Source organism: Henckelia pumila, chromosome 2, assembly GCF_033568475.1.
Source record: "Henckelia pumila isolate YLH828 chromosome 2, ASM3356847v2, whole genome shotgun sequence".
Taxonomy (NCBI): domain Eukaryota; kingdom Viridiplantae; phylum Streptophyta; class Magnoliopsida; order Lamiales; family Gesneriaceae; genus Henckelia; species Henckelia pumila.
This window is the reverse complement of record NC_133121.1, coordinates 129,312,397-129,339,928: the sequence shown is the minus strand read 5'-3', so window position 1 is coordinate 129,339,928 and position 27,532 is coordinate 129,312,397. Positions and strand designations below refer to the sequence as shown.

Here is a 27,532-nt window from a genome sequence, read left to right as displayed (position 1 = left end):
TTTATGTACAGAAAAAAGACTATATAATATGTCATAGGAATTAAAATTGACTTTATATGATCAGATATGTTATCCTCAAATTAAATCATGCAAATTTAGGGAATTTGGAAACAAAAAAATCATCCTTACTTTGTAAATCTTTCTATAGGTTATAAATAAATATTTAACCTAAATTAACTAGTAGATAAAATCATAAAACCTAATTTCAGTGTATTCCCTCACCGGCCGTCTCTTAATTCCATAGTTAATTTTATTCTCTTGTCTCAAATTTTTTTTTTTCATTCTCAACCTTCAATCTATATTCTCCTGAAAATTTTGTCAAGACTTCTAATCTATTGGAAAAGATGTAATTCAATGTATCGATTAATATTCTAAATACGACTTCATAAAATTTTTGTTTTTCTACAATTTTATTTTTTAAAACAGTTTTGTTTTTCCTTTCTTATACTATTTTTTAAAATCTTGCATGTTGAAAAAATATGAAGAAATTTTTATACATTTCTTTGAGAATTTCTTTCGTTTTTTTTTGCAAGTATTATACCTTGAAGAATGCAAGATTCAGAAACTCCATGTACGTAAAACTCACGCACAAAATCAATCACTAAATTATTAACACTGTAAATCCAAGAATATCCCAAATAAATAAAGGAATTCAAGACCCACATGCATCCATTCTTTTACTCTGTCTAAAAATTTGTTACAGATTGTATTCAAGCTTAATTTTGACCCAAATAATTCATCAATTTTGACTTGAGCTCTACAATATTGCTTGGATCTTGAGTAGAATTAATCCCAAAAAAAAATGGATGAAATATTATTTATCTTTTATGGTAACAATAATAAATTTTAAAATACTTCATCTACACAATCAATCCTCCCAATTTTAAAGAAACTTTGTCATTTATTCAAATATCAAACTGACGTATAGGTCCGTCTATTTTCTTCTCAAATTACACCAATTTTCTTTTTTTTTAAAAAAAAAATGGAAGGGATATTACAATGATATATATATATATATATATATATATATATATATATATATATATATATATTTTGTTTGAAATCTCAATGATATTTTTAAAAAAATTAAAATACACAATAGATATTTTTTTTCTCCCTTTCTACATAGATATATAATCGCATGCTATATATATTAATATACATATCTCTCTCTCGAGGAAATCCTAGCTAGTTGTTTTCATCATCTTCTTGAACAGCGAGAAAGCAGAGAGGCCTTTCTTGTTTGTTCTCTCCACTTGGTTTTCTTCCGACTCTCGTTTCAGTTCTCCCTGCCAAGATTTTGTGCGTATTAATTCTACGATTTTGATCAAAAATAGTCTACGATCATTAATGGCCTTCTGTACAGGGGATTTCGATTACTGACCCTTTTGATGGTTCTGGTTCAAATCATCTTAATTTCCGTTTACATTACTCTTCTTGTTGAAGGTTTGGATTACATGTTTCCGAGTTTCAGATTTTTGAACGTGCAGGTAGTCAAGAACTTGTGGGATTTTTACTTTTGATATAGATTCAGTTATGAATCACGGGGTTTCAATTGTTTGAATCTTGATGCATACATACTTGTTTTCCGCTTAAACTTGGATTATGTAGTGTAATTTGATTTTGTCTAGGCAGTTTCGATACTTTTTTACTGCAAGAAAAACTAATTTGTTGTGATTTTACAGGAAAAAGAGGCCAAAGTTATGGATTTCTTTGTGGTTTAATTTGTTCGATCGGTTGAGAATTGCTTCTTAATGCATAGCTTGTTTGTATTATAACCAATCTTGAATGAATAATCCCAGCTTTGAACGAACTGAACTTAAATTTGTTATCGATCGATTCGGACGGATTTCTTATATATGCAGGGGGACAGATCGAATGATCTGTTCTTTGACATTAACATATATCATGATAAATCTTGTGGTGTACGTATTTGTTTCAGGTTGGAGAGATTTGGATGGTATACGATCGAGGGCAGGAAACAAATTAATTAATAAATCATGATCTCTTTTAAAACACGGATACCAACATGAGATCGAGGCAAAGTTGTTAATTATAACATCTGGAATCGGTACGTATTTTTTGAATCATGAATATTTGATCATAAATTTAAATTAAAGCACATGCTGCTCGGGATCAGTATTATAAGTAGCGTGTTGATGATGGTTTTGTGCAGTGCTTGACGCCAAGAGGGAAGCGTTGTTGCGGAAGAACTCTTGCAGAAATTAAGTTGAGGAAAAAGGCAGAGGGATTGGATCTCCGGATGTTCGATCTGTGGGAATATTGTGTACGTTGCATGCTTCTTTTCCTCTTAAACAATTGGATTCTTCTGTACTGTAAATTTGATTTTAATTTGACGAGGCTTCTCTTCTGTAGGATCGGAGGACTATGGGAAAAGGGAAGCAACTGAAGAAGGTCTCCCATCAAGACAAAGGAATAACCAACCGTGGGAGCAGTGCCAACGCAAAGGATTAATTGGAGGCATCTCAAAGGAGAGACGAGGCAAGAACTATTCAAACTCTAATTGGTTTTCACATTTATCTTTAAAGATACAGTAGCTAGATATGCATTTTTCCCATCAATGAACCAGGATGAGTACAGTTTTTTGCTAGAGGAAAACAATTCATCAACTTTTTTTGAACTATATATAACATGTCATACACTTTTTGTAGGTAACATTTGAGTACATGCGCTGTTCTAATTGATGATTCATAAACGCGGATAAAAAAATCTTTTCGAATAAGTTATCATGATAGTAGTCTATATCTATATTACTAGTAAAAGTGAAATGAAGAATTATGTAGCCCTTCATTTGTGTTTTCCCCTAGGGTGACGTGCATGTACGGGCTTACATATATATATCTCTAAACACTTTCTTTAACATAGGAAGAGGCAATAATTGTTCTTACGGTTGCCTCCTCCTCCTTCCCTCTAAAACTCTTGTTTTTTGTATGTTAAAACGCCGAGACTTGTGAGAAATTTTACACTTTTGATCATGGAGATGAGATTGACAAAATGATTTTTCAAAAATTACAAGTCAACCCAAATGCTTTAAATCTATCATTTCTTGTAGCTAATTGCTCATTAAGGTCGGTGCCGCTTTCATTGTTCTTGCTGCAATTCTTAGTGTATTATTTATTTAAATTCAAATATTCATGAGTATTTGTATGATTTTTTTTTAATAATAAATCACGAAAAGATTTTTATCCGCGTATTTGAATAATCGATTATCAATCAATTAGAACGGCATTAGGTTCGTGGTATGTACTCGTCATATTTCATAGTTCATGCATCCAATACCATGATATGTTCTGCAATTCAAATGAACTTTATGTACATATCCTATGATGCATTGTTTTACGTTATTCAATTTAGATGAACTTTATGCTCATATCATATTATTCATCTAAGCAAAGCACCGTGGATCACAATATTAATTATGAGATTTATTTACCTGATCAAATCAATATTGACAAACGTAGAATGGATAGTAATAATATAAGAAAATGCATAAATATATAATGTGATCATGATTTATTGGTGTAATGAGCTTAGTATTCCAATATGTGATAAAATTGGATGTGTTACTTTGGTTATCTTAGGACATCCTCTACTAATACTCGTGAATCAGTAAATTTAAATAAATAATACATAAGAATGGTAGCAAGAACAACGAAGGCGTCGCCGACCTTAATGAGCAGTTAAGCTACAAAAACTGATAGATTTGAAGCATTTAGGTTGATTTGTAATTTTTGTAAAATCATTTTGTCAATTTCATCTTTATGATCAAAAGTGTAAAATTTTTCACAAGTTTAAGCGTTTTAACATACAAGAAACAAGGATTTTAGAGGGAAGGAGGAGGAGACAACTGTAAGAACAATTATTGCCTCTTTCTATGTTAAAGAAAATGAAAAAGGCTAAAATAAAAAAAGGGGGAAAACAAAGATGTTAAAGAAGATGAAAAGGAAAAAAATATGAAAAAAAAAAGCTGAAAATAAATCCTCCAAAAAAAAAAAAAGGGAATACTTCACAGATATATGTATGAATGTACATGCAGGTCACCTAGGGGTGGAAACACACAAGACTATTATAAAATATAAATTTAAATAATTGATTAATAATACAATAAGAAAAAGAAAAAAAAACTTGCATTAGATGATAAACTTTTAGATAAGTTATGGACAACATTGAATTGAGAATGGATTATAAATACTTTAAAAAAAAAAAGAGAATTGATTATAAATGTTCTCAGATTTCAACAACAGATAGTGTATGATACTTTCTACAGTTCAAAGAAAGTTGATGCATTCACTGTTTTTCTTCCTGCAAAAAATTGTACTCTACTTGGTTCCTTGATGGTAAAAATGCATATCTGCTTGATTTTTATAGTTACATGTGAAAACCAGCTAGAGTCAGACTTTTTACTGCTTCGTCTCTCCTCTATGACGCCTCCAAATCCTTTTACGCTGGCACTGCTCCCAAAGCTACTACCCGAGACGACTACCTCTATTCCTTTGTCTTGATTTTCAATTCTGCTGCCAATGCCTGGCCCAGAAGATTAAATTCAGGAAAATCAACAGGTAGTTCTTGATTAATCACTGTCAATTAAGAGTTATCATCAAGACTTGTTAAGAACTATAAGATAAAATCAATTGAATTAAAGTTCATCCAGTGTTTTATTATTACATCACATGATGTCTCCCTGTTAATTGATCATGCATTAAACATTAATGTTGTTCGTTCACATGGTTTATGCGAGATTGGTTAATGTAAACAAGCTACTGAACAAACCACAAAGAAATCCATAAAAGGCTATCCTCCTCGTCAACTTTGGCCTCTTTTTCCTGTAAATTTAGAACTTTCATGTTGTTCAAAACCTACAAGATATCATTTAAAATAAATGACATGTGGTGAGATGACTCCTAACCCGTATAAAGGTACGCTTTTCATATATGTATTTCATACGCAATTTTAATACCTTTTCTGTTGAATATTATACTGACTTGAGCGTCGGAGTGCCTCCGCCTTCGGGCGGAGTCATCTTACTCTTTTTCTTTGATACACAGAAATATTTTTGGGGCGGATTCGGTTCGGTTTATTGAAGAAAATTGGTTCGTCGATTACCGATTCAAGGTATTTTATTAGGTACAAGATCCATTGTAGTGATGCCTGGGCTAATGGCTACTGTCTCCATAAAGAGTAAAACATCATTTAATGGATCACATTGTCTTGGGTTTATCTCCTAAACCAATCAGTATCATCAGACATGAAATACGGATAGTATTAATATAAGAAAGATATTAGCCATTAGCTGGGATATCCAAATCAACAAAATTTTATGGTTTTATTGATTGAACCGAGTCGTCTCCAATTAGTTGAGACCAAGGCTAGTATGACAATCATGATGACAAATTCCATCTCATGCAGCTAGAAGACATCAAACAACTGAATTTCTTCATCTCCAAAGAAAAAAGAGTTTAATCTGATACTAATATAGCACTAAGCAATGAAGTTATGTTCTGTTATTTAAGATGAAAAAATACCTTGGTTGCGGCATACCAATGGCCAGTGAAAGTTAGTGCGAAAATAGCTTGGTTGAGGCCTGTTAACGTAAAAAATTCAAAAGTCAAATCAGAATGAAGTGATTTATTTTCTCCAAAAAATATGGGAAAGGTTTAACAGAGAGTCAATTAGATGATGGGGCTTACGCAATTATTGATACAGCGCCAATAATCAAAGTATTTTCCAGTACAGTGCTTCTGAAAATCTCGCCCCTCTTAACACGGATCAATATTCAATTTAAAGAATCAAAGCAGAACAACTTTCAGGTCATCGGTAGGACTCCCCCGGATATGAGAAAGGCATGGCAGTCAAGATGGTTTCAAAAAGTTTTTGCATGCTTAGAAAATAAACTTGCCCCATCTGAAAATGCAAATAATAACTTTAAGACACAATTGGAAGCTAAATCGTTAATATATTATAAATACACAACGGTCTTTTCAGGTGGAAATGATTCAACTCTTTAAGCAATTGGAAAAGAAAACCGGGTAAATATAGGAACTACCCGGACTTACCCCCATACTAGAGTGCACAATAACCCATACTTGATGGGCTCTTTTTTCTCTCTGATTTGATCTGCAAAAAAAAAAAAAACACCGAATATTTGATGAAATGAAGAGACGTATACTGATTGAATCGTAAAAAGAAAGAAAAGGAAAAGTGATTGAAAAATAAAGACACAGTTCCAGTCGATCTATCGGAAAAAAAAAAGGAAAAACCTCATGGCATCACATAATGCAGAAAATCAGGAGCAATAAAGATTAGTCAGACAATAGCACAACTCATTCATTTTTGCACAAAACAAAATATTCTTGACAATGCTTCAAACTTTAAAAAACACAAATTTACAAAACCATAGCCCAATACTGAGAAATGAACTCCTTCATGTATGGCATTGCGCAAAGGACTATTAAATCAAATAAATTACGTCCCCGTATAACCCAAACAAACAACAAAACTGCAAAGCTAACTTTTAATGCTATAAATCTTAGCAGAGGATTAAAATACCAAAGATATTATGCACCCATCAGCATATGCAACATGCAAGATGATACAAAAGGGTAAAACGAAATTGAAACAAAAGCTAAGACCTTTGACTTGGATCTTCTTCCGAACGAAAATTCCACGATAACGACCCATTGCAAGAATCGTGCAAACAAAATTTATACTGTAAAAGGAAACTGTAAAGAGCACGAAATTAACCTAAAAATGTATCGGGTCTTCATGTGAGCTCCATCGGCTCAACGGAAAGCACAAAAATTAAGTTCGCAGCACAACACAGAAGATTCGGGTATCTGTCATGAACCCTAAATTCAAGTATTATACTAATTTCAAAGGGTAGCTAGAAGACCAAGAATAAACCAGAAATCGGAGCAAATTAGCCGGAGGAAACAAAGAAGTACAACTCGCAGATTCCGATCGAAACAGGGGCGAGGCGATGGCTCGCACAATTTGACCTCATTGTTTCTTGGATTCAGACCATAATCGAGTTCATGGGGCCTTGGGCTAACATCCAGGGTGGTCTCCGGGTTGTTCCCGTCGGAGTAAGAGCGGCGACGACGGCTGATTGGTGCTGGTCGGGAGGTGATTAGAAAGGGTGTTTGGTGTTTGCTTTTTTTTCCTTGATTCTATCGGACCGCTAAAATATCCATAATGTTCATTTTTTTCTCATTTGATTCATATTTTGTTTCTAGACCGCTAAAATAACCTTTAGGTTGTGTTTATTTGCTATGATAAACATATGATTATATTAAATAATCCTATATAATCACATGTTTACTTGCTTTTTTAAGGTTCGTATTAACTCATAAAGTTCATCCATAGTTATCTAATTTAAAATTTAAATTTTGATGATTTATCACAAATAAATGGTGTGATAAATAATCATTACGTTTCTAATTGAAAAAAATTACACTAATATCCTTAATTTACTTTCCAAAAAAATAATCTATGAAAATTGAAATTCTCATTTAAAAAAATTATATAACATGGATATAAATTTCACATACTTTAAGTTATATTAATACATTTCATTTGATTTAAATATACGAAAGATCTATTTAAAAATTATAAAAATACAAAATCTAATAATTTAATATATGATAAATACATTTCATGAGATTTTATCCTTATTGATGGGGAAAAAACATTTAACTCAATTTATTAATTGTTGTTTTAAAAAATAAATAATAATTATATTCAATAATTTTAGTCAATTAAAATAATTTACATGTGGATTAATAATAATTTATATTATTCAATAAAAATCACAATCCCAATTTTACAAATAAAAACTAAAAATAAGATTATATAATATACAGAAAGGGCAAAATTATAACTTGTAATTTAATCACAGTATCAATCACAAAATTGATTCATTAAAGTAAACATGTGATTGTTTATGCATCATTATTCAACATCCTATAAAATTACTTTAATAGTCTTAGTATTATTTATCTATATATAATTAATCTCACTAAGTAAACGCGGCCTTAATGTTTCATTTTTTTTCTCATTTGATTTATGTCGTTAGCTAAAAAAAAGAGATAAAAACTTCTATGAGACGGTTTCAAGGGTCATTTTTTTGAGACAGGTATTTTATATGAGTTATCCATTAAAAAATACTATATTTTATGTCAAAATTATTATTATTATTATTATTATAAATAAGGGTAGGATTGACCCGTCTCACGGATGAAACCGTCTCACAAGAGTGTTACTGTAAAAAAAAAAAAAAAAAAAGTTCACATCTCCACATTGTCAAATTATAACCTTTTTTCTCAAATTGAAAAGTCTCCACTTCAAGTATGCCCCAAATCCAAACCCTAAACACATAAAAATAAAATCGAAGAGCAAAAAATAGTAGGATAGCAACTTGAAAACCATCAACCTCTAAATTAGATTTTTAAATATCAGCTAAACCTTGAGCTTGCTCACTATTTTCATGTTCAAAGAATTAAATACTATACAAAAATCATGAAAACAAAATGCAACTGAGATTTTACCATTGAATGAAGTTTTTCTGGAAAGAAATAGATAGAATTACTCTTCCTCGTTCACCCACAACAACAGGCCAACGGTGCGTGTGGTGGCTACTGGAAGCTAAATTACCTTCGTGTGCTTTGACTTTGGCCGCTTCGAATTTGTATTCTGAGTTTTAGGGTTTTGATTTGGGGGCAAAAGCGAAGAAGAAGGGTTCCCAATTTGGGAGAAAATGAGAAAGAAACCTGCTGCAACGTGATATATGCATTTGGGCTTTTTTTAACGTGCATCTAACGACATGGATCAAATGAAGAAAAAATATAAAACATTAGGGACCATTTTGGTGGCTCGAAAACTCGATGGACTATTTTGGAATAAGTGACAAAGAAGAGTGACGAAAATAGGCTTTATTCCGTGATATATATGATAATAGACTTTGGTCCGTGTCATAGATCGGGAGGAAAAATACATGGACAACGGTTTCTTAAAAACAGTTGTCTATAATTTTTAAAAAAAAACACGAAAAAAACAACGGTTATCTTTAATTCAGATTATTTCTTGGATGCACGCATTGCATGTTTGTATAACTATTTTTTAACGAAAATAAAAAGAAAAAAGGGTAAAATAAAAAAAAATGATATTTTCATATATAAATATCCAACAAAACAATATAAAATTTTCGTAATTAAATAGCTATTTAAAGAATATCAAATTAATTATGGTAAATTTGACATTTTGATGATGCATCATGACACTAAAATGTTTCAAGTTTAATAATATAGTATAGATAAGCGCTCATAGACAATGGTTTTTGTGAAAACCGTTGTTAATACTTAATTTACAACAGTTTTTAATAAAAATATTGTCTTATGGATGATGTCTATCACCCTTTTCTTGTAGTGATTTATTCCAATCATAATAATATTTTGAAGGCCAAATAATATTTTTAGTCCACTAACTTTCAGTATATTGGGTTTTGATCGACTAAGTTTTAGATATTACTTTTGGTACATTATATTTAATTTTTTTTTTCTAGATTTCAATATTATTTTTTCGGAGAGCTAATATGGAGTTATAAAATATTGATGTGACATCAAAAATTATTGACTTGTTATATCTTATGTCAGCAATATATATATATATAACAAATCAAGCCTTCCAAAAAATAAAACTTCAAGTTTTTCCGCTCAAAATACTTATTTCAAATAGATTATGCATTTATGAAAATAAAAAATTAATTAAAAAATAAAAACATATAATTTAAATATTTCAAAAAATAGATGTATAATAGCATCATCATTACAACTCTTCGATTTTGGTGTCATCCACTAACAAATATATATATATATATATATATATATATATATATATATAAATTAAAAAAATATGCATTATTATATCTCATACTTGCTTCTTCGATTTTTGTGCATCTATCTTACTAAAAACTTATAAATTATGGGATGTCTTTTGGATAATGTTATCAAAAAATATTAGAAATAACTCAAAGATACATAATTTATTTATTTTTACTATATCTATTAAATCTACATATATATATATATATATAAATATATATACTAAAAAAAACTATCATTTTCCCGTCTAAAGTTTCTTTCCAAAAATATTAGATATTGCATAAATACAAATAAAGATATTATTGAATTTAAAATTATAGATAAAGATAATATTGAAGATTCAAAAAAAGATTAACTATTTTACCCTTAAATTTAATAATATAAATAAAAATACGATTGAATTTTTTTAAAAATTAAAATAGTTTTTTTTGTGATTAAACAAAATTTACTTTTTGTTTTTAATAAGCTAGTTGTTTCGCCAATATACAATTATACATATACGCAACAACATTTTTACAAAATGATATTATTTAAAATAACCGTGATTAAACAAATTTATAATTTATGCTTTAATATGATGGTTGTTTTGAAATAATTGCTTTATTATGAGTAAATTATAAATTTGATAAAATAAAATTTTATGATATTTTTCATGTTTTTGTAAATTTCAGTTGGTGTTAGAAAGTTATAAATGTTTCATATCACATGCATATACATTAGTGTCTGGATCGAATTGCTACTACAGCTGGGTTGACAAGTAGTGAGTTACTACTGTTCTGATTCTGATTGTAGGGGCAGTAGCTCCTTGCTGCCAGTGAGTTCAATAGTGTGAGCCACTAAACTCTCATTTCTCCTGGATCTCGAAGGTTGACCAACAATTATACTAGTGCGGAAAAAGGTCAACTAAGAGATTGGAATGCATTTTGGTTCTACTGGTTTGTGAATGTATAAAGCAGTAAATAACATAGTAGATTGTTTCTGGATGTTCGGAGCTTCTTAAACGAGACGAGCCCGAGCTCGAGTTCTTGAGCCTATTAACAAACATGTTCGCGAGCTCACGAGCCGAACATTCTTAAGCTCAATCTTGGCTCATGAAAATTATCGAGCTTGAAATCAAGATCAAGCTCGGCTCGATAAACTTAACAAACGAACTCGATCGAGCTTTTTACCGAGTCGAGCTCCGAATAACTCGCGAACCGTTAGATTCGTTTACATCCCTAGAAATTACCCATGAAAGAAAACATTATTATTATTATTATTATTATTATTATTAGATAAGAAGTCGATACATTATTTGATAGATAGTAATGAATTAATCAATAGGATGAATGTCATGGAAAACGCCGGTGTTGGTCAAAGTACGATGCGATTATTCATGGGAGTGATGAAAAAAAATCCTTCCACTCAATTGATTCTATACTTGGCAAATAGCAAAGAAGAGGTACATTTCCGATTTTCATATTTCGTTTCAATGCCTCTTGTACATTTACTTAAATAGTTTATGTGACATTTGATGGTACATTTTTCCGTTGGTGACATAAATATTAATAATCAAATTCTTTGCATGATTTTGTAGACTTTCATTAATTTAAAGAAAGAATTTCCCTCTTATTTTTTTTCGGCAAAAATATTTTATATTAGATGTTATAATTTAGGTGAATACTTGTTCTTGTATGTAATATAGTTCAAAACCCTTTGTTATTATTTTTATAATTATTCTGATCTATCATTTTTTTATTTATTCTGACAAATGTTTTTGAGACAAAAAATTAATAATAAATAAAATTGTTCACTGTTTCATTTCATTTGTTTTAGTTTTGGAGTTAGCGAACAAAAAATATCAGTTTTATCATATTTTTTTCTTATCTTGTGCATTTAGGATTATGATAAGATAAACATTTAGATTTACGATGATACATTGCTTTTTTTTTTTTATTATTATTATTATTATTATTATTATTATTATTATTATTATTATTAGGGAAAATTACAAATTTAGTCCTATATGTTTGTCACTTTGCGATTTTGGTCCTCTATATTTTCACATTTTAGTTTTAGTCCTGCATGTTCTGATTTTTGGTAATTTCGGTCCTTTTTATTCAAAAATGTTTACGTGGCACTGTACACGTCAGCTCCACATCATCATTGAATTGGTGTCACATCAGCGCCACGTCGAAAAAAAAGACTAAAATTGCCAAAAAAAATAAAGTTAGCGAACTAAAACTGAAATCTGAAAATATAAAGGAGTGAAATCGCAAAGTGACAAACATACGGACCAAAAAAGCAATTTTTCCTTATTATTATTATTATGCTTTTTAACTCAAGTCTTAGTGCATAGGGATAATGATATATAAGATGATGTCATATTGGATAATGTGCTGACAGATTATATGACATCGACAATTTTATATGCATGGAGACTATAACAACAATATATGATGCAACCGATGAGGTTTTAACCTAGTGGCTAAGACCGAGGCCATGAGTTCAAGAGGTCTCAGGTTCGATTTCCGCTGATTGCGGGTAGGTTTTCTAATTTATTTAAGTAGATTTAGTTAATTTCTTTGCTCGAGACAAGCACGTTGTTTATATAATTTATTTTAAATTCAATAGAGTGATTCAAATTAAAAATTACCATGTTTGTATCTAATTATAATACCATAATTATGATAGAAATTCTAAACTTATATACAGAAAAAGAGACTGTATAATATTTCATAGGAATTAAAAATTGACTTTATTTCATCAGATATGTTATCCTCAAATTAAATCATGCAAATTTAGGGGGTTTGGAAACAAATAGATCATCTTTTCTTTGTAAAATCTTTCTATAGGTTATAAATAAATATTTAACATAAATTAACTACTACATTAAATCATAAAACCTAATTTCAATGTATTTCCTCACCGGCAGTCTCTTAAATCCATTAGTTAATTTTATTCTCTTGTCTCAAGTTTTTTATTAATTCTCAACCTTCAGTCTGTATTCTCCTGGAAATTTTGTCAAGACTTAAAGTCTATTGGAAAAGAGGTAATTCAATGTATCGATTAATATTCTAAATACGATTTCATAAATTTTTTGTTTCTCTACAATTTTATTTTTTAAAACAATTTTGTTTTTCCTTTCTTATACTATTTTTTTTTAAATCTTGCATGTTGAAAAAATATGAGAAAACTTTTATATATTTCTCTGAGAATTTCTTTCCTTTTTTTGCAAGTATTATACCTTGAAACTCGAAAGTAATTTTTGACGGAACATTCAATTTCAATTATGAGATTCCATGATTAAAAACTTGACTATTGTCTTATGTCATTTATTTTTTAATGATTTGGAATTTTCGATTGCATTTTTTATTTGAATTTTTTTTTTAATGTTTTCATGTCGTACTGAACAAAAAATATTCTAAGTTCATTCAATATTTTTATATTAACTTATGTTTTTTGGTGTTATTGTATTCATACTGTATTTTTGTCTATTGATGATCATTATTCTTTATTAAAAAATCGCAAAACCTCCCGAAAGTATCCCAAACTGCATATCTACATTTACACGAAAAACCACAATTATAACTATCTGTGAAACCGAACCGTGCATAGCAATTTGGTTTGAATTTTAGGAAAATATTGCTCAAACCGTATCGTAATCACCTCTAATAGATTTGTATATAAAACTTGAAAAAACTAAGTTGGATTATTATCGTACATAGAAATCAGACAGAAATGACATTTGAGTTTTGATCAGGGCATATTGATAGTATTGTTAGCGGAGAAACAAGAGAAAATGAAATTGGAAAAATAATTGTGCTTCCAACAAGAGTAGTAACACATGGTACACATTATTAATTGCTTATGTCTCTTTTGAAGAACAGAAATGGTGAATACATTTTGAATTTTATTTAATTATTGTACATTTCGAATAAGTTTAATTTTTGCTCCTTTTTCACATATTTAATTTAAATTATATTATAAATTACATATATGTACTCAATCACTGAACCGTTTTCATGTGCAACGTACGTGTTGTTTCCTAGTTTTATAAGATATTTGAATAAATATCTATATCAAGTTTAGATAATTAAAGAATGCAAGATTCAGAAACTCCATGTACGTAAAACTCACGCACAAAATCAATCACTAAATTATTAACACTATAAATCCAAGAATATCCCAAATAAATAAAGAAATTCTAGACCCACATGCATGACCACTTCATTTTAATTCTTCCAACATTTTTATCTCTTCAAACACATCAGTTTCTCAATAAAAAGATAACCCATTAAACCACCACCATGCGATTCTCTAACAAGTAACTCCCTAATTGAATTTTTAGGAATGCACAATCCATTTTCCTTAAACAAGTAGCCATCATGCAAATAAAATCTTCCTTGAGGACTATGCATACATGACTTATACATTACACCAAATTCACTATCACTACCATACAATTCTTTTACATGCTCAAAATCCAAAAACTTAGCATCTAATGTAGTTAAGAGAACGTACCTTCGGGACAATGCATCCGCTACCACATTTTGCCTTGCTTATACTTGATGACGTAAGGAAAAGTTTTCACAGATGCTACCCACTTTGTATGTCTCTTATTCAACTTTTGTTGTCCTTTGAGATGCTTCAAAGATTCATGATCCATATGAATCACGAACTCCTTTGGCCTCAAGTAATGATGCCACGTCTCAAGCACTCGCACTAGCTAGAGCATAAAACTCCTTATCATATGTTGGATAAACACTGCTCCATTCAACTTTTCACTGAAATATGCCACTGGCTTCCCTCCTTGCATCAACACTCCTCTGATCCCTACACCTCAATAATCACATTCAATTTCAAACGTGTTAGAAAAGTCAGGCAAAACTAATAAAGAAGCATTAATTATTTTTTGCTTGATAATATTGAAAGATCAACTCTCAAATGTTCCACATGATCATCCAAGTTCGTGCTATATACCGATATATCATCAACGTAGACAACCATAAATTTTTCAATATATGCACGCAAAACATGATTCATTAAATGCATAAAAGTACTAGTGCATTAGTCAAACCAAAAGGCATAACCATCCATTCATACAAACCATACTTTTTTTAACGCAGTTTTCCACTCATCTCCTTCTTTCATACTAATCTGATGATAACCACTCTTAAAATCAATCTTGTTAAAAATGCTAGAGCCATAAAATTCATCTAACATATCATCTAGTCTAGGAATAGGATGTCTATACTTGATGGTAATGTTATTTATAGCTCTACAATCCACACACATACGCCAAGATTCATCTTTTTTCTTAGGGACTAACAATACAGGCACTGCACTTGGTGACATCGACTCTCACACAAATCCTTTATCAAAAAGCTCAGTTACCTGTTTTTGCAGTTCCTTTGTCTCATCTGGATTGCTCCTATAAGCTGGACGGTTCGGCAACACACTCCCTGGCACGAAGTCGATCTGATGCTCAATCCCTCTCAAAGGTGGCAACTCCTGAGGTAGCTCCTCCGGAAACAAATCCTCGAACTCTTGCAAAAGAGATGTAATTAACAACGCTCGGAAGATCTTCGGCTATATCACTTGTGTTTAGGAGAAACTCCTTATAAAAGATCAACACAAGTGGAACATGAGAATGCAAAACATCTCTCAACTCACTTTTTTGGACCATATACATCTTTTTTTCAGCCTCTTTTCTTTCACTTTTCTTTTCATCTTTTTTTCTCACTTTTCTTTTCTAAGGCCATCTCACTTTTTTTATCGCTCTTTTTTTTTGCCTCTTCTATTTTTTTTTCTTTTCATTTGATCCTCCAACACTTGCTTTGGAGACATGTGTAATAGTACAATTGACTCTTTTTTCATAGTAAAAGAATACTTATTTCCAAACCCATCATGCACTACCCTCCTATCAAACTGCCACGGTCTACCTAAAAAGATATGACAAGCATGCATAGGTACCACATCACATGCTACCTCATCAACATAATTACCAATATAAAATGAAACTGCTACTTGTTTGGTAACCTTAACCTCCGCACAGTCATTAAACCACTGCAACTGATATGGCTGGGGATAGTTTAAAGTAAGCAACCCCAATTTCTCCACTAACTCACAACAAGCTACATTCGTACAACTCCCACCATCAGTAATGAGACTGCACACCTTCCCATTCACAAAACAACGAGTATGAAAGAGATTTTCTCATTGACTATCTTCATCCTCCTTAGGTTGTGTATTTAAAACTCTCCTAGTCAACAACATCTCACCAATCACCACACCATATCCCTCATCATCAGGATCCTTCAACTAAGGAATTTCATCATAATTCTCAACCTCCTCACTTTCAGACTCAATATCACCACAAGCATTAATAATCATTAACTTTTTATTTGGGTATTGGCTAGCAAAGTGGCCAATACCTTGACATCTAAAACACTTGATATCTCTAGTACGACTAGAAGAAGTCTCAGATTTACCTTTATTTGGCGCCTCCAGTTTGGTGTCAGATTTTGGTTTGGACACCGGTTTGCTATACTCTCGTTTTGCAACGTTCGGATGCCAAAAAGTAGACAACCCTCCACCGGATGTATCTCGAGCAGCTCCTCTCCGCCTGAGCTGTTGCTCCACTTTCATGGCTGTCTGCACCATCTGATGTGATCATGGATAGCTCGCATGTGAATTGAGTGGCAAGGGGAGTTTGAGATCCATTGGAGTTGCCACGAGGGCAAAAAATGAGGAGCCGAGCTACCAAATTTAAGAAGGCACTTCAAAAGTTGATGCTAAACTATCGAGAGGGTGTTGGAAACATTGAAGATCAATTTGGGAGTTGTCTATGCGTCCTTGAAGTGTTAGAAGTTGAAAAAAGTGAAGAAAACACAATTGGGGCAGAAGACATCTCGCTCGAGCGCAACATTCGTTTGCTCGAGCGAGCGCCTTAAGATTTCTCGGGCAGAGTGTTTCTCGCTCGAGCGAGCATACACGTCTGCTCGAGCAAGCGCAGAAGAAAGAGTGAGGCAGCGTTTTCCTCGCTCAAGCGAGAATTCCGTCCGCTCGAACGAGCGAGATTTTTTGGAATTTTACACACACTTCAGTGTGTTGTGTGTGTGTGCGGGATTTTGATATTTTGATGTTTTTTTCCTATTTTTTAGAGTTCTAATTATACTAGAAAACTTTCTAGATGATATCTTTGATATCTTTAGGTATAATTTGTGTTATATTTTATTTTTGATTGTAAACTATAAATACTTTTGTTATTTTCATTAATAAAAAATTCAGATTCAGTTTATACGCAAATTATTGAAATTATCTCAAGAATTTTATTCAAAGCTTTGCTTTGGCTTTTCAAATCAAACTTTCTCAGTTTAATTACTTGGAAGTGTTTGTCGATTGATTTCTCACTGAAGATTGTCAGATACAAGTTATCTGAAGGTTTTCTTTGGTTTCAATTGTTGTGATTTCTGTTGTTAATCGTACCATCGATTAAAGGTGGAAATCCAAAATCCTATCAATTTTACTTGTTTCAAAGATTGGGCAAAACTTTGGATCTTTTGTTTATTGATTAGAGGGTGCGATTCAAATTTGTAATCGTGTTTGCTAATCTTACACATCTAGATTCATATCATTTGGTATCAAAGTCAAGGTTTTGAATCAAGTAAGTATCCTATCTACATCTAGATCCGTTCTTCGTATTCTTCGTTCGTCATCTATCTCATATCAAATTTCTGTGTCGTTTTTTTCAAACTTGTTATCCAAGTCTCGTGTCTTGTGCTACAAGTTATAAATTCAAAAAAAAAATCGGTAAAAAAAGTGGGACCGAAAATCTGAGAAAAAAAAGTGAAAAAAGTAGCTTGTGGCCAATTCCGTTGCCTTTGTTCATCCATGGGCGCGAGTCAAAGTCAATTCGTCCATAAAATTCCTTGCTCGATTTGTCAATCTTTGTTAGTCAAATTTTCAAGCGTCTAAAAGTTTTTAAACTTGAAGGTTTGATCATTTACTCTACGAAGCAAAGCCATACCACAAATTTGAGTGAAAAAAAGTGATTGAGTGATTCGTTTGGAGTGAATTGTGAGAATTTTTGTGAGGAAATTTATTACTAACGATTTTCTTGCAGGTACCATGAATCATAATAAAGATGTTAGTGAAAGTGTGAACCAAGGAATTTCCAAGGTTCAAATGGAGGCGTTGATGGGACAGTTGACTAGGGTAATGAGATCGGAGATAGAACCTCTTCATGAGAGGATGAGTAAATTAGAGGAGAATAGTGGTAGTGAAAAAAAAAATAGGAAGGGGAATGATTTTGAAGACGATGAGGAGAGTTTTGATGAGAATTGGGATGGGGAGAGAAGAGTACATGGGGGTACACATAGGCGAGAAGCGGTACGTGGAAAATATACGGAGGGCATTAAGGATGGGAATATTAGTAGCATTAAGATGAAAATTCCAGCGTTTCATGGGAAATCTGATCCGGAGGCGTATCTGGAATGGGAGCAGCGTGTGGAGTTTGTATTTGATTGCCATCACTATTCTGATCTTAAGAAAGTGAGGTTGACCGTGGTTGATTTTTTAGATTATGCATTAATCTGGTGGGATCAATTAGTGACCACTAGAAGGAGGTGTGGAGAGCCGCCTATCGAGACGTGGGAAGAAATGAAGCGTGTCATGAAGAAGCATTTTGTTCCTAACCATTATTATCGTGAAATGTACAGGCATCTACAGACTTTGAGGTAGGGTCCAAGGAGCGTGGAGGATTACTAGAAGGAGTTGGAGACCACGATGATCCGGACCAACATCGAGGAGGATAATAAAACCACAATGGCTCGAATTTTGTGCGGTTTAAATAGAGAAATCCAAGACCAAGTAGAGCTTCGTCACTGTTTAGATTTGGATGAAATGGTGCAGACGACCATGAAGGTGGAGCAGCAGCTCAAGAGAAGAGGAACTGGACGATCTACTTTAGGTGGAGGATCGTCGACTTCTTGGCGTTTGACCATTGCAAAACGGGAGGACAACAAGCCGGTGTCCAAACCAAAATATGACACCAAATCAGAGGCACCAAGAAAGTGGTTAAAGGTACATCTAAAACTTCTAATACTCGATCTAGAGATATTAAATGTTTTAGGTGTCAAGGTATTGGACATATTTCTAGTCAATACCCAAATAAGAAATTGATGATTATTAATGCTTGTGGTGATGTGGAGTCTGAAAATGATGAGGAAAATTGTGATGGTATGCATGCGTTGGTAGATCCTGATGATGAGGATGGGTTTGGGGCTATTGTTGGTGAGTTATTGGTGAGTAGGAGAGTGTTACATGCACAACCTAGAGAGGAAGAAGAGAGTCAGAGGGAAAATCTTTTTCATAATCGTTATTTTGTGAATGAAAAGGTGTGCAGTCTTATTATTGATGGGGGGTAGTTGCACCAATGTAGCGAGTTACGAACTTGTGGAAAAATTGGGGTTGCCTCTCTTGAAGCATCCTCAACCATATAGGTTGCAATGGTTCAATGACTGTGCGGAGGTGAAAGTTAATAGGCGAGTAGTGGTTCCATTTTCTATTAAAGATTGTATAATCCTTTCGAAGGATTTTTCGTATTGTTTTTTTACTTTTGCGTTTAGATCAGCGAACCAGGCAGCTCATGCCTTGACAAAGGAAGCTGTTTCTTTGACTGATCAGGAGAGATGGGTGACACCATCTCCTGCTTTGATTTTCAATGTAATTATTTCGGATTTGGTTTAATAATATTTAGTGTTTGTTTCTCGAAAAAAAAAAACATGTCTGTTTGGATTGATAAGAAATGAGATTTGGACTTCAAATCCATGAAATTTGGAATTTTATTTTTGTATTTGTTAAGAATTTAAAATATAATAGCGTAAATTGATAATATAAGTTTTAAATAAATGCTATTTTGTAAAATGTTCATAGATAACTTGAAATTTATGAGTACTTTATAAAATAATATTTTTTTAAAAAAAAATTATTATTATTAAACTTGGATCCTATTAAATCCTAGACCAATTTCATAAAAATTTAACTCCCTTTAAAAAATTTTCATCACATTTTACCAAACACTAAAATGATATTTATAATTTCAAATCACACCAAATTACATGGATGATCGTTCCAAACACACTGTAAAAACATCTCTCCATTTTTTCAAACAGAAAAAGAAACAAGACAAATAATATCCGTGCGTCTTTAATTGATCATTAGATGCTAAAGGGCAATATTATATTATATTATATTATATTATATTTAAGGTGAGAAGCAGGCAAAAGCTTTGGTAGGAGTGTGGCCAGTGGCGCGATATTTAGCTGCCATTTCCTGTGCTTTGAGTATTTCTTCACCGCGCTTCGCTTCAACCATGGCTCTCTTTTCTTCTGCCTCCTTATGAACTAATGCCACCTTGTTTTTCACTCTTTCTGCGTACTCCGCTTTCTTCTTCTCCAACTTTTCCTGCATATATATATGCCAACATATATTAATTATATATATATATTTGACTTCTAATTAATTAGTACTTTCCGATTCCCATTTCACTACAGTACTTGTACCAGATCATGAACACATGTATATATCACTAAATTAAGGTAGCATACATATATATGTCATTTCAAACATTAATTAATTATACTCACCTCGAGTTTTCTCAATTGGGCTTCAAGAGAAGCTTTCTTCGTGTTTTCCCACGAAGCTATTTCACACACTTTCTTCTGAGCGCTGTAAAAGAATTATATATCTATATGATAACAAATAAATTTTCAAGAAATATATATTAAAGAGAGATTTTGTGTGGATATATAATGAATGTCTTAGCTTCCACTCGATGGATCAGAGTAGTCTTACTTGTTGTCTACTTTGGATTTTTCGTTTTCCTCCCACGCCTTTATATTCGACAACTTCTTTTGGTCTTCAAGCTTTGCTAGCGCTATATCTGTCAAAAATTTTGTCCTTCATCCGTCTAATATATACATAAATTTCTCTCATAAAATCATAATCATATATATCATCGATCACAACTTAATTAAATATATGTTTCGATCAAAAAATTTCAGAGTAATTAAAAGTTTGAATCTTTCTGAATCAATTTAAAGATATTTAAACTTCAGATATTGTAATGCGTTCGAATGGTAGCTTGGTAACCTCTGTCAAGGGAACCAGCTTTGGAAACTTGCTTAGAAACAGCTGGTTCTTGAACCTCTGCACAAAATTAAAAATATGGAAACAAAGGAAAAGTTAATTTCATTGCCGGAGCCGTAGTCATGATCATGCGGTGGCGCGTAAGCAAAGACAGCCGGCTCACCTTCAACAACGGGGTGGTACTGGTTCGGCTTCTCCATCGCCGCCGCTTCAGAACCTCCGCTTGCCATCTATATATATATTTGTATGATCTGTGATTTCTTTTATGAATGGAGGATAAAGCAAAAGCAGCGTATCTAACGTGTATATGCAGTGGGCTAGCTGCGAGAGTCTTGAAGGGCTGTGTTTCTCTGCTTTGAGGGTGCATGGGGAGAGTGATTGTTTTAAAGGAATCGGGGGCTCGAGAGCTGTGGTGTAGGGGAGATGCGCTGGTGCGAATGTAGACTATAATTTCTCTCATGCCGACAGGTTTTACCATATGTAACTGTATTGTTTTTTTTTTGAAATATTAACTGTATTGTTTTTGTTTGGTAACGGAACTTTTTTTTTTTTAATAGATATAGACAGTACAAAAGTATAAATATATTGTTAAACTTGACGCTTTTATGCTAATATATTTTATGTAACAACGAATATATCTTTTTTTTTCTTTGATTAAGTAACAACGAATATATCTTTATTTTATCTAATATTTGATATTGACAAAAATTTCTATTATTATAAATTTATTAGCAGATAAAATTTGATTTGTTATAATATCGATACGTAGAGGAAGATTTTCTAAAATGACATACAAATTTGAGCTCCAATAAGTCTTTATAAAAATATCTATAGAAGTCAATATATATTATCGGCAAAATATCAATTTCAGTCATGTATATATTATTATACGACATTTTTAGTCATGTATGTTTGAATGAATAAAAAATATTACTGTAATTATGTTTTTTTATATCTGTTTTAGTCCTTTCAACCTAATAGCATACAATTAAATGATCAATATTATTGTTCAATTTTGTGAATACGCAGTTATAAAATTTTTCCAAGATATGAACGTGTGTTTGACAACGTGGATATAAACTTTAGTAATGATATTACCTATTTAATTAAATGATTTTGATTAAAAAGACTAAAATTAATCAAAATTACATAGTTACATGACTATAATTTATTTATAAAAAAATCCACGATTAAAAATATCACACATCCATATATATATATATATATATAATTAAAATTGACATTTTGCCTATATTATGCGTTTTAGAGCGATTATCTTACTACTTACTGGTTAGCCCATACAACCTGGCAATTTGTGTCGGCCAATAGCCAATAGCCAATAGGCAATAACTGGAAACAATAATTGGATATAAATTTTTATAATAATTGGATTTCAAAAGTTAAAGGGTGATGCACGATATAAGATTGGGAGAAAAAAAAAACACACATATATATGTGTGTGTCTTTTTCCAATATCAAATATTCCATGACCATCTGTCATGTTTACTTAAGTCCGTGTGTGAACTTAGATTTGTGCGTATTTTCACACAGATTAATTTTTTTTTGAAAATAAGGTTTATAAAACAATTTCTCATTTTATTTTTATTTATTAAAAATTTTAATAAGATAAAAAATTATATAAATAATTAATGATATTAATTTAATTTAGATTATTGATTTAATGAAAATTATGATATGATAAAAAAATGTACAAATAATTAATGATATTAATTTAATTAAGATAAATCGATAAAATGGTAGAAATATAATACTTAAATATTTGAAAACTGGGTGGGGGGGGGGGGGGACAAAGAAAGCAATACACGTGGACGATCGGATGAAAAGTGCATGTATTAAATATGAGTAATAAATTGTATTTAATGTGACCACTGATGCTATATGGTAATTAAATGATAGTGTGAGGATTCCATCTCACTTGATTTGACATAAAATATGAACCATCTTGACTCACTTTCAACAAAAATTACTGAGAACGTCGCGTCAATCTAAAATTTAATGATCTTTCAGAATCTGTTCTTGTCTGATATATATATACTAGGGCATCCAAATTCAAACCGAATTTATATTTATATGTACTAGAATTAGAAATCAAAGGAATTATTTATTCGCATGAAGTTTGTGTATATATTTCTTAATTTATTTTATAAAAAAAAAGGTTTGTACGTGTATATGGCCCAAAAACAAACAAAATATATATTTAAGTGTAAAATTTGTATTTGCTCCGGATCCGATCTTCTTCAAACTTCTCATGTTGTGTTTGGATTAATGAATTTAATTTAGAGTAAAAAATCTAATCAAAATATTTGATTTCAAATAATACTTAAATATATATAAAGGATTTTGTTGAAAATAAGAGTTGAGAGTGTTGAAAAATAAGAGTTGGAAATGTTGAAAATAAGTATGTGATAATGTGTAAATAGTAAAATTAAATGTGTATTTTTGGACTATTATCGAATGAGGTTCTATAAATAGGTCTCTCCATTTGTGAAAAACATGCACAATTGAGTGAAGAAAATTTTATAAAGTCATGTAGAGTTTCATATATTTTAAGATTTTTAGGTTTTTACTTTTTACCATAAATTTTTTACTTTTTACAACATGCACGTTACAGCACGATCACTCGAAGGTTCTCCATAATTTTTCAAACTCCAAAACACAAGGAAGAAGGTAATGATATTCAACAGGTAAAAATATTTATTTTACTGTTTATATATTTTTACTGTGTATATATTTTAATATATAATATCATGTTATTATATAGAAAGAGTCAATGATACCTCATTATAATAACATGATATGATTATATTATATACTACTGTTTATATATTTTTATTGTGTATATATTTTAATATATAATATCATGTTATATAATCATTATATATATATATATGTGTGTATAATGCATGTTATCATATATATAAAAGAATCACTGACACCTCATTATAATAATGTGATGTGATATAAAATATTTTATTATATATATATTAACTATATCTGTATAATGTCACACTATTATATAAAAAGAGTAACTGACACCTCATTATAATAATGTGATGTGACATACATAATTATTTAACTATGATTAACATTATATACATCACATTATTATCGTAAATTTTTACTTAACATAAACAAATTAAATTTAACTATCATAAATTTTTGTATTTATATCTATTATAAACGGTCATAAACGACTAGTTTTCGTCCTATAAATACATTCAATCACTCCAAACTTACTCCTCCTCACTAAAATTTATTCTTCATCAAATATTTTTATCTTTACTAAGAAGAAGAAGAAGAAGAAGAAGAAGAAGAAGAAGGTTCTTTCAAGGTTATTTTTTTATAACTATTTTGGTTATTATACTCACTAGTCTTGTATTTATCGGAGAATATTTGCCTCAGGTTTTTTCTTTATTTTTAAGTTTGTTTGTACTTATAGTTTATCTGTTATTTTATATTGTCATATTAATAGATTTAGAATTTAACTAATAAAATGCATTGTTATTTTTTTTTCTAGTGTCACTATGTCAAATTTGGCAAATGTCAAATTCGTTGCGCTTGACATTACGAGAAAAAATTATATGTCATGGACTCTCGATGTAAAAATGTATCTTGAGTCATTGGGTCTAAATGAGACCATTAAAGAAAATAATATCTTGTCATCACAAGATAAAGCAAAAACTATGATATTTTTACGACATCTTGATGAAGGATTGAAATGTGAATATCTCATTGAAAAATATCTCATGGTTTTATGGAAAAGGATTAAAGAAAATATTAATAAGAAAAGTTATACTTCCGACTGCCCGTTATGAATGAAATACGTTAAGATTCCAAGACTTTAAGAAATTCAGTGATTATAATTCGGTAATGTATCGAATAATATCGCAATTAAAATTTGTGGACGTGAGTTACAGAATCGAAAATGCTTGAGAAAATATTTTCCACTTTTCACGCATCAAATATAACTCTACAACAATAATATTTTGGTCGTGGCTGAGGTCGAGGTCATGGACGTGGACGTGGACATAGAAGTGGTCATAGTCGTGGTCACTATCGTGGTTTTGAAAACAATCAGGTATTTACTTGCATAACTCATCTCAAAAGGACGTCACGAACCACCCACTAAAGAAGCATCATGACAACATGAGTATTAATGAAAATCACTCAAAACGATTTGAAAGTTATTGTTTTAGATACGACATTGAAGGACATTAGTCTCGTATTTTTCGAGTTCCTGAGCACCTTTGTAAGCTCTATAATGAATCAATAAAGGGAAAAAAAAAAAAGGAGGCTAACTTCACTAAACACAATGACTGTTTGAGTGATTCAACTCATTTTGATGTTGTAGATTTTCTGAATGATTTCTCTTAAAATGATCAATGTACTGGTGGAACATAAATGTGAAATATTATATTTTTCATGTATTATGATAATGTTTTATTCTATAATTATGGTATGTATTATATTTTTCAATAATTTGCATATGTATTGTCAGTAATTTTTCTTCCTTGCATATTTTTTTAAGTTAAATATGAAAAATGCTATGAGCAAAGCTAAATAAGAAACTAATCTCATGGAAGTTTGTATACCTGATAGTGGTACAATGCACACTATTTTTCGAGATAAAAGATATTTCTTGGAAGTAAAACCAACAAAAACAATGGTGAATATATACAAAATCAGGTCATGTAGACTTGATTGAAGGTTGTGGTAAATCATATTTTTTGTTATCTAATGGTACAAAATTTCTGATAAATGGTGTTTTGTATTTACCACAATCGAAAATGAATTTGTTGAGTTTTAATGACATATATTCTCATGGAATATTTGTACGTTCACCAGTCAAATTATACAAAAAATATCCTTAAGCGTTTTCATATAGATAAATCAAATCATTTAAGTACTCCGATCCAATGGTTGTTAGATTATCGAACATAGAAAAGGATCCATTCCACCCATGTAAAGATGATGAAGTTATTATAGGTCCAGATGTACCATATCTAAGTGCTATTGGTGCCCTTATGTATCTTGCAAATTGTACTAGACCTGATATATATTTTGCTATAAATTTATTGGCAAGATTTATCTCATATCCAACAAAGAGACGCTAGAACGGAATTAAACATACATTCCGTTATTTACGAGGAACGACATATTTGGGGCTTTTGTATTCAAAAGATACCAATCAAAGTATAATTGGTTATGCTGATGCTGATGCTGATGCTGGATACTTATCTGATCCACATAAGGCACTGTAATTTATTGGCGTTCACATAAACAAACACTCGTAACAACTTCATCAAATCATGCCGAGATATTGCACTACATGAAGCAAGTCGTGAATGTGTGTGACTAAAATCAATAACCCAATATATCTAAACCTCGTGTGGATTATCAGTAGACAAGAAGCCTATGACACTATACGAAGATAATGCTGCATGTGTTGCTCAAATAAAAGAAAGATACATCAAAAGCGACAGAACTAAACATATTCCCCCTAAGTTCTTCGCATTCACCCAAGAGTTTGAGAAGAATAAAAATATTAATATTCGTTACATTCAATCAAGTGAAAACTCATCAGATCTCTTCACAAAGATACTTCCTACAACAATATTCAGAAATCATATATATAACATTGAGATGCACAATCTACGAAATGTATGAATAATAGTTCGTGTTAACATGAAGAGGAGTTTACGTGAATGCACTCTTTTTTTCTTACTATGATTTTTATCCTAATGAGTTATTAAATGTGTATTTTTGGACTATTCTCAAATGAAGTTCTATAAATAGGCCTCTCCATTTGTGAAGAAACACAATTGAGTGAACAAAATTTTATAAAGTGTGAAGTTTGATATATTTTAAGATTTTGAGATTTTTATTTTTTACTATAAATTTTTATTATTTACAATATATTTGAAATTTATTTAGTTTCGGACATCAGTCGATTTTGTACACCACTCCGTAGGGTACACGGTCAACCCAGGATTTCAGGTACTATTCACATGATAACCTGATCCAGTATTTACAATATTCACTCACTTTATTATAATTAAATAAATTATATTATTATACCTTAAAAGCAAGGTTCATTTCCCATGGCCACATGATATATATGTATATTTTATTGCAAAGTTTTTAAACGCTTCCAAATTACTTTTATATCCTTTATTGGATGCATGTATATGTATATTTTATTGCAAAGTTTTTAAACGCTTCCAAATTACTTTTATATCCTTTATTGGATGCATGATAACTTGCATATTACTGAAGTCAATATATTATATTAATATATATGATTCTCGAGCTATTTGAAAAGTTAAATCTTACAGTTCGAAAAATTATATGTGAAGGAATTTAACAATTTACCCCCATTCCCCGGAAGTCCATTATTTCAAAATGTATGTTTTACGATTGTCATATTTTGGATTGTATTATTATTATTATTATTTTTATTATTTTTATTATTATTATTACCT

The 27,532-nt window shown here is 31.0% G+C and overlaps 1 protein-coding gene and 2 long non-coding RNA genes across 4 annotated transcripts; 1 reads left to right on the top strand and 2 right to left on the bottom strand.

The window, feature by feature from the left end:
* Window positions 1-1,193: 1,193 nt before the first annotated feature.
* On the top strand, window positions 1,194-3,831 carry LOC140884623 (uncharacterized). The gene is made up of 3 exons (XR_012150680.1): window positions 1,194-2,071; window positions 2,177-2,287; window positions 2,377-3,831. It is a non-coding gene; the product is annotated as an uncharacterized lncRNA (long non-coding RNA).
* A 300-nt stretch (window positions 3,832-4,131) lies between these two features.
* Window positions 4,132-7,212, bottom strand: LOC140882251 (uncharacterized). 2 transcript variants are annotated; one of them, XR_012150171.1, is made up of 5 exons: window positions 6,763-7,212; window positions 6,075-6,135; window positions 5,709-5,922; window positions 5,544-5,602; window positions 4,132-4,598 (listed from the first exon to the last, which is right to left on the bottom strand). It is a non-coding gene; the product is annotated as an uncharacterized lncRNA (long non-coding RNA). The 2 variants fall into 2 exon arrangements; XR_012150170.1 differs by having other exon boundaries at window positions 4,132-4,545.
* A 12,810-nt stretch (window positions 7,213-20,022) lies between these two features.
* Window positions 20,023-21,296, bottom strand: LOC140883262 (remorin 1.4-like). Its single transcript, XM_073289661.1, has 5 exons — window positions 21,193-21,296; window positions 21,033-21,089; window positions 20,736-20,823; window positions 20,528-20,609; window positions 20,023-20,345 (listed from the first exon to the last, which is right to left on the bottom strand). The coding sequence occupies exons 1-5, from the start codon at window positions 21,257-21,259 to the stop codon at window positions 20,145-20,147; spliced, it is 495 nt and encodes a 164-aa protein (XP_073145762.1). The 5' UTR covers window positions 21,260-21,296; the 3' UTR covers window positions 20,023-20,144.
* Window positions 21,297-27,532: the final 6,236 nt, after the last annotated feature.

Excerpts from the sequence above, each read along its gene's own strand:
- LOC140883262 (XM_073289661.1), bottom strand. The coding sequence starts at position 21,259 with ATGGCAAGCGGAGGTTCTGAAGCGGCGGCGATGGAGAAGCCGAACCAG. Across the intron at positions 20,610-20,735 it reads AAATCCAAAGTAGACAACAA|CGCTCAGAAGAAAGTGTGTG; the intron begins GTAAGACTACTC and ends ATTCTTTTACAG. Across the intron at positions 20,346-20,527 it reads CCCAATTGAGAAAACTCGAG|GAAAAGTTGGAGAAGAAGAA; the intron begins GTGAGTATAATT and ends ATATATATGCAG.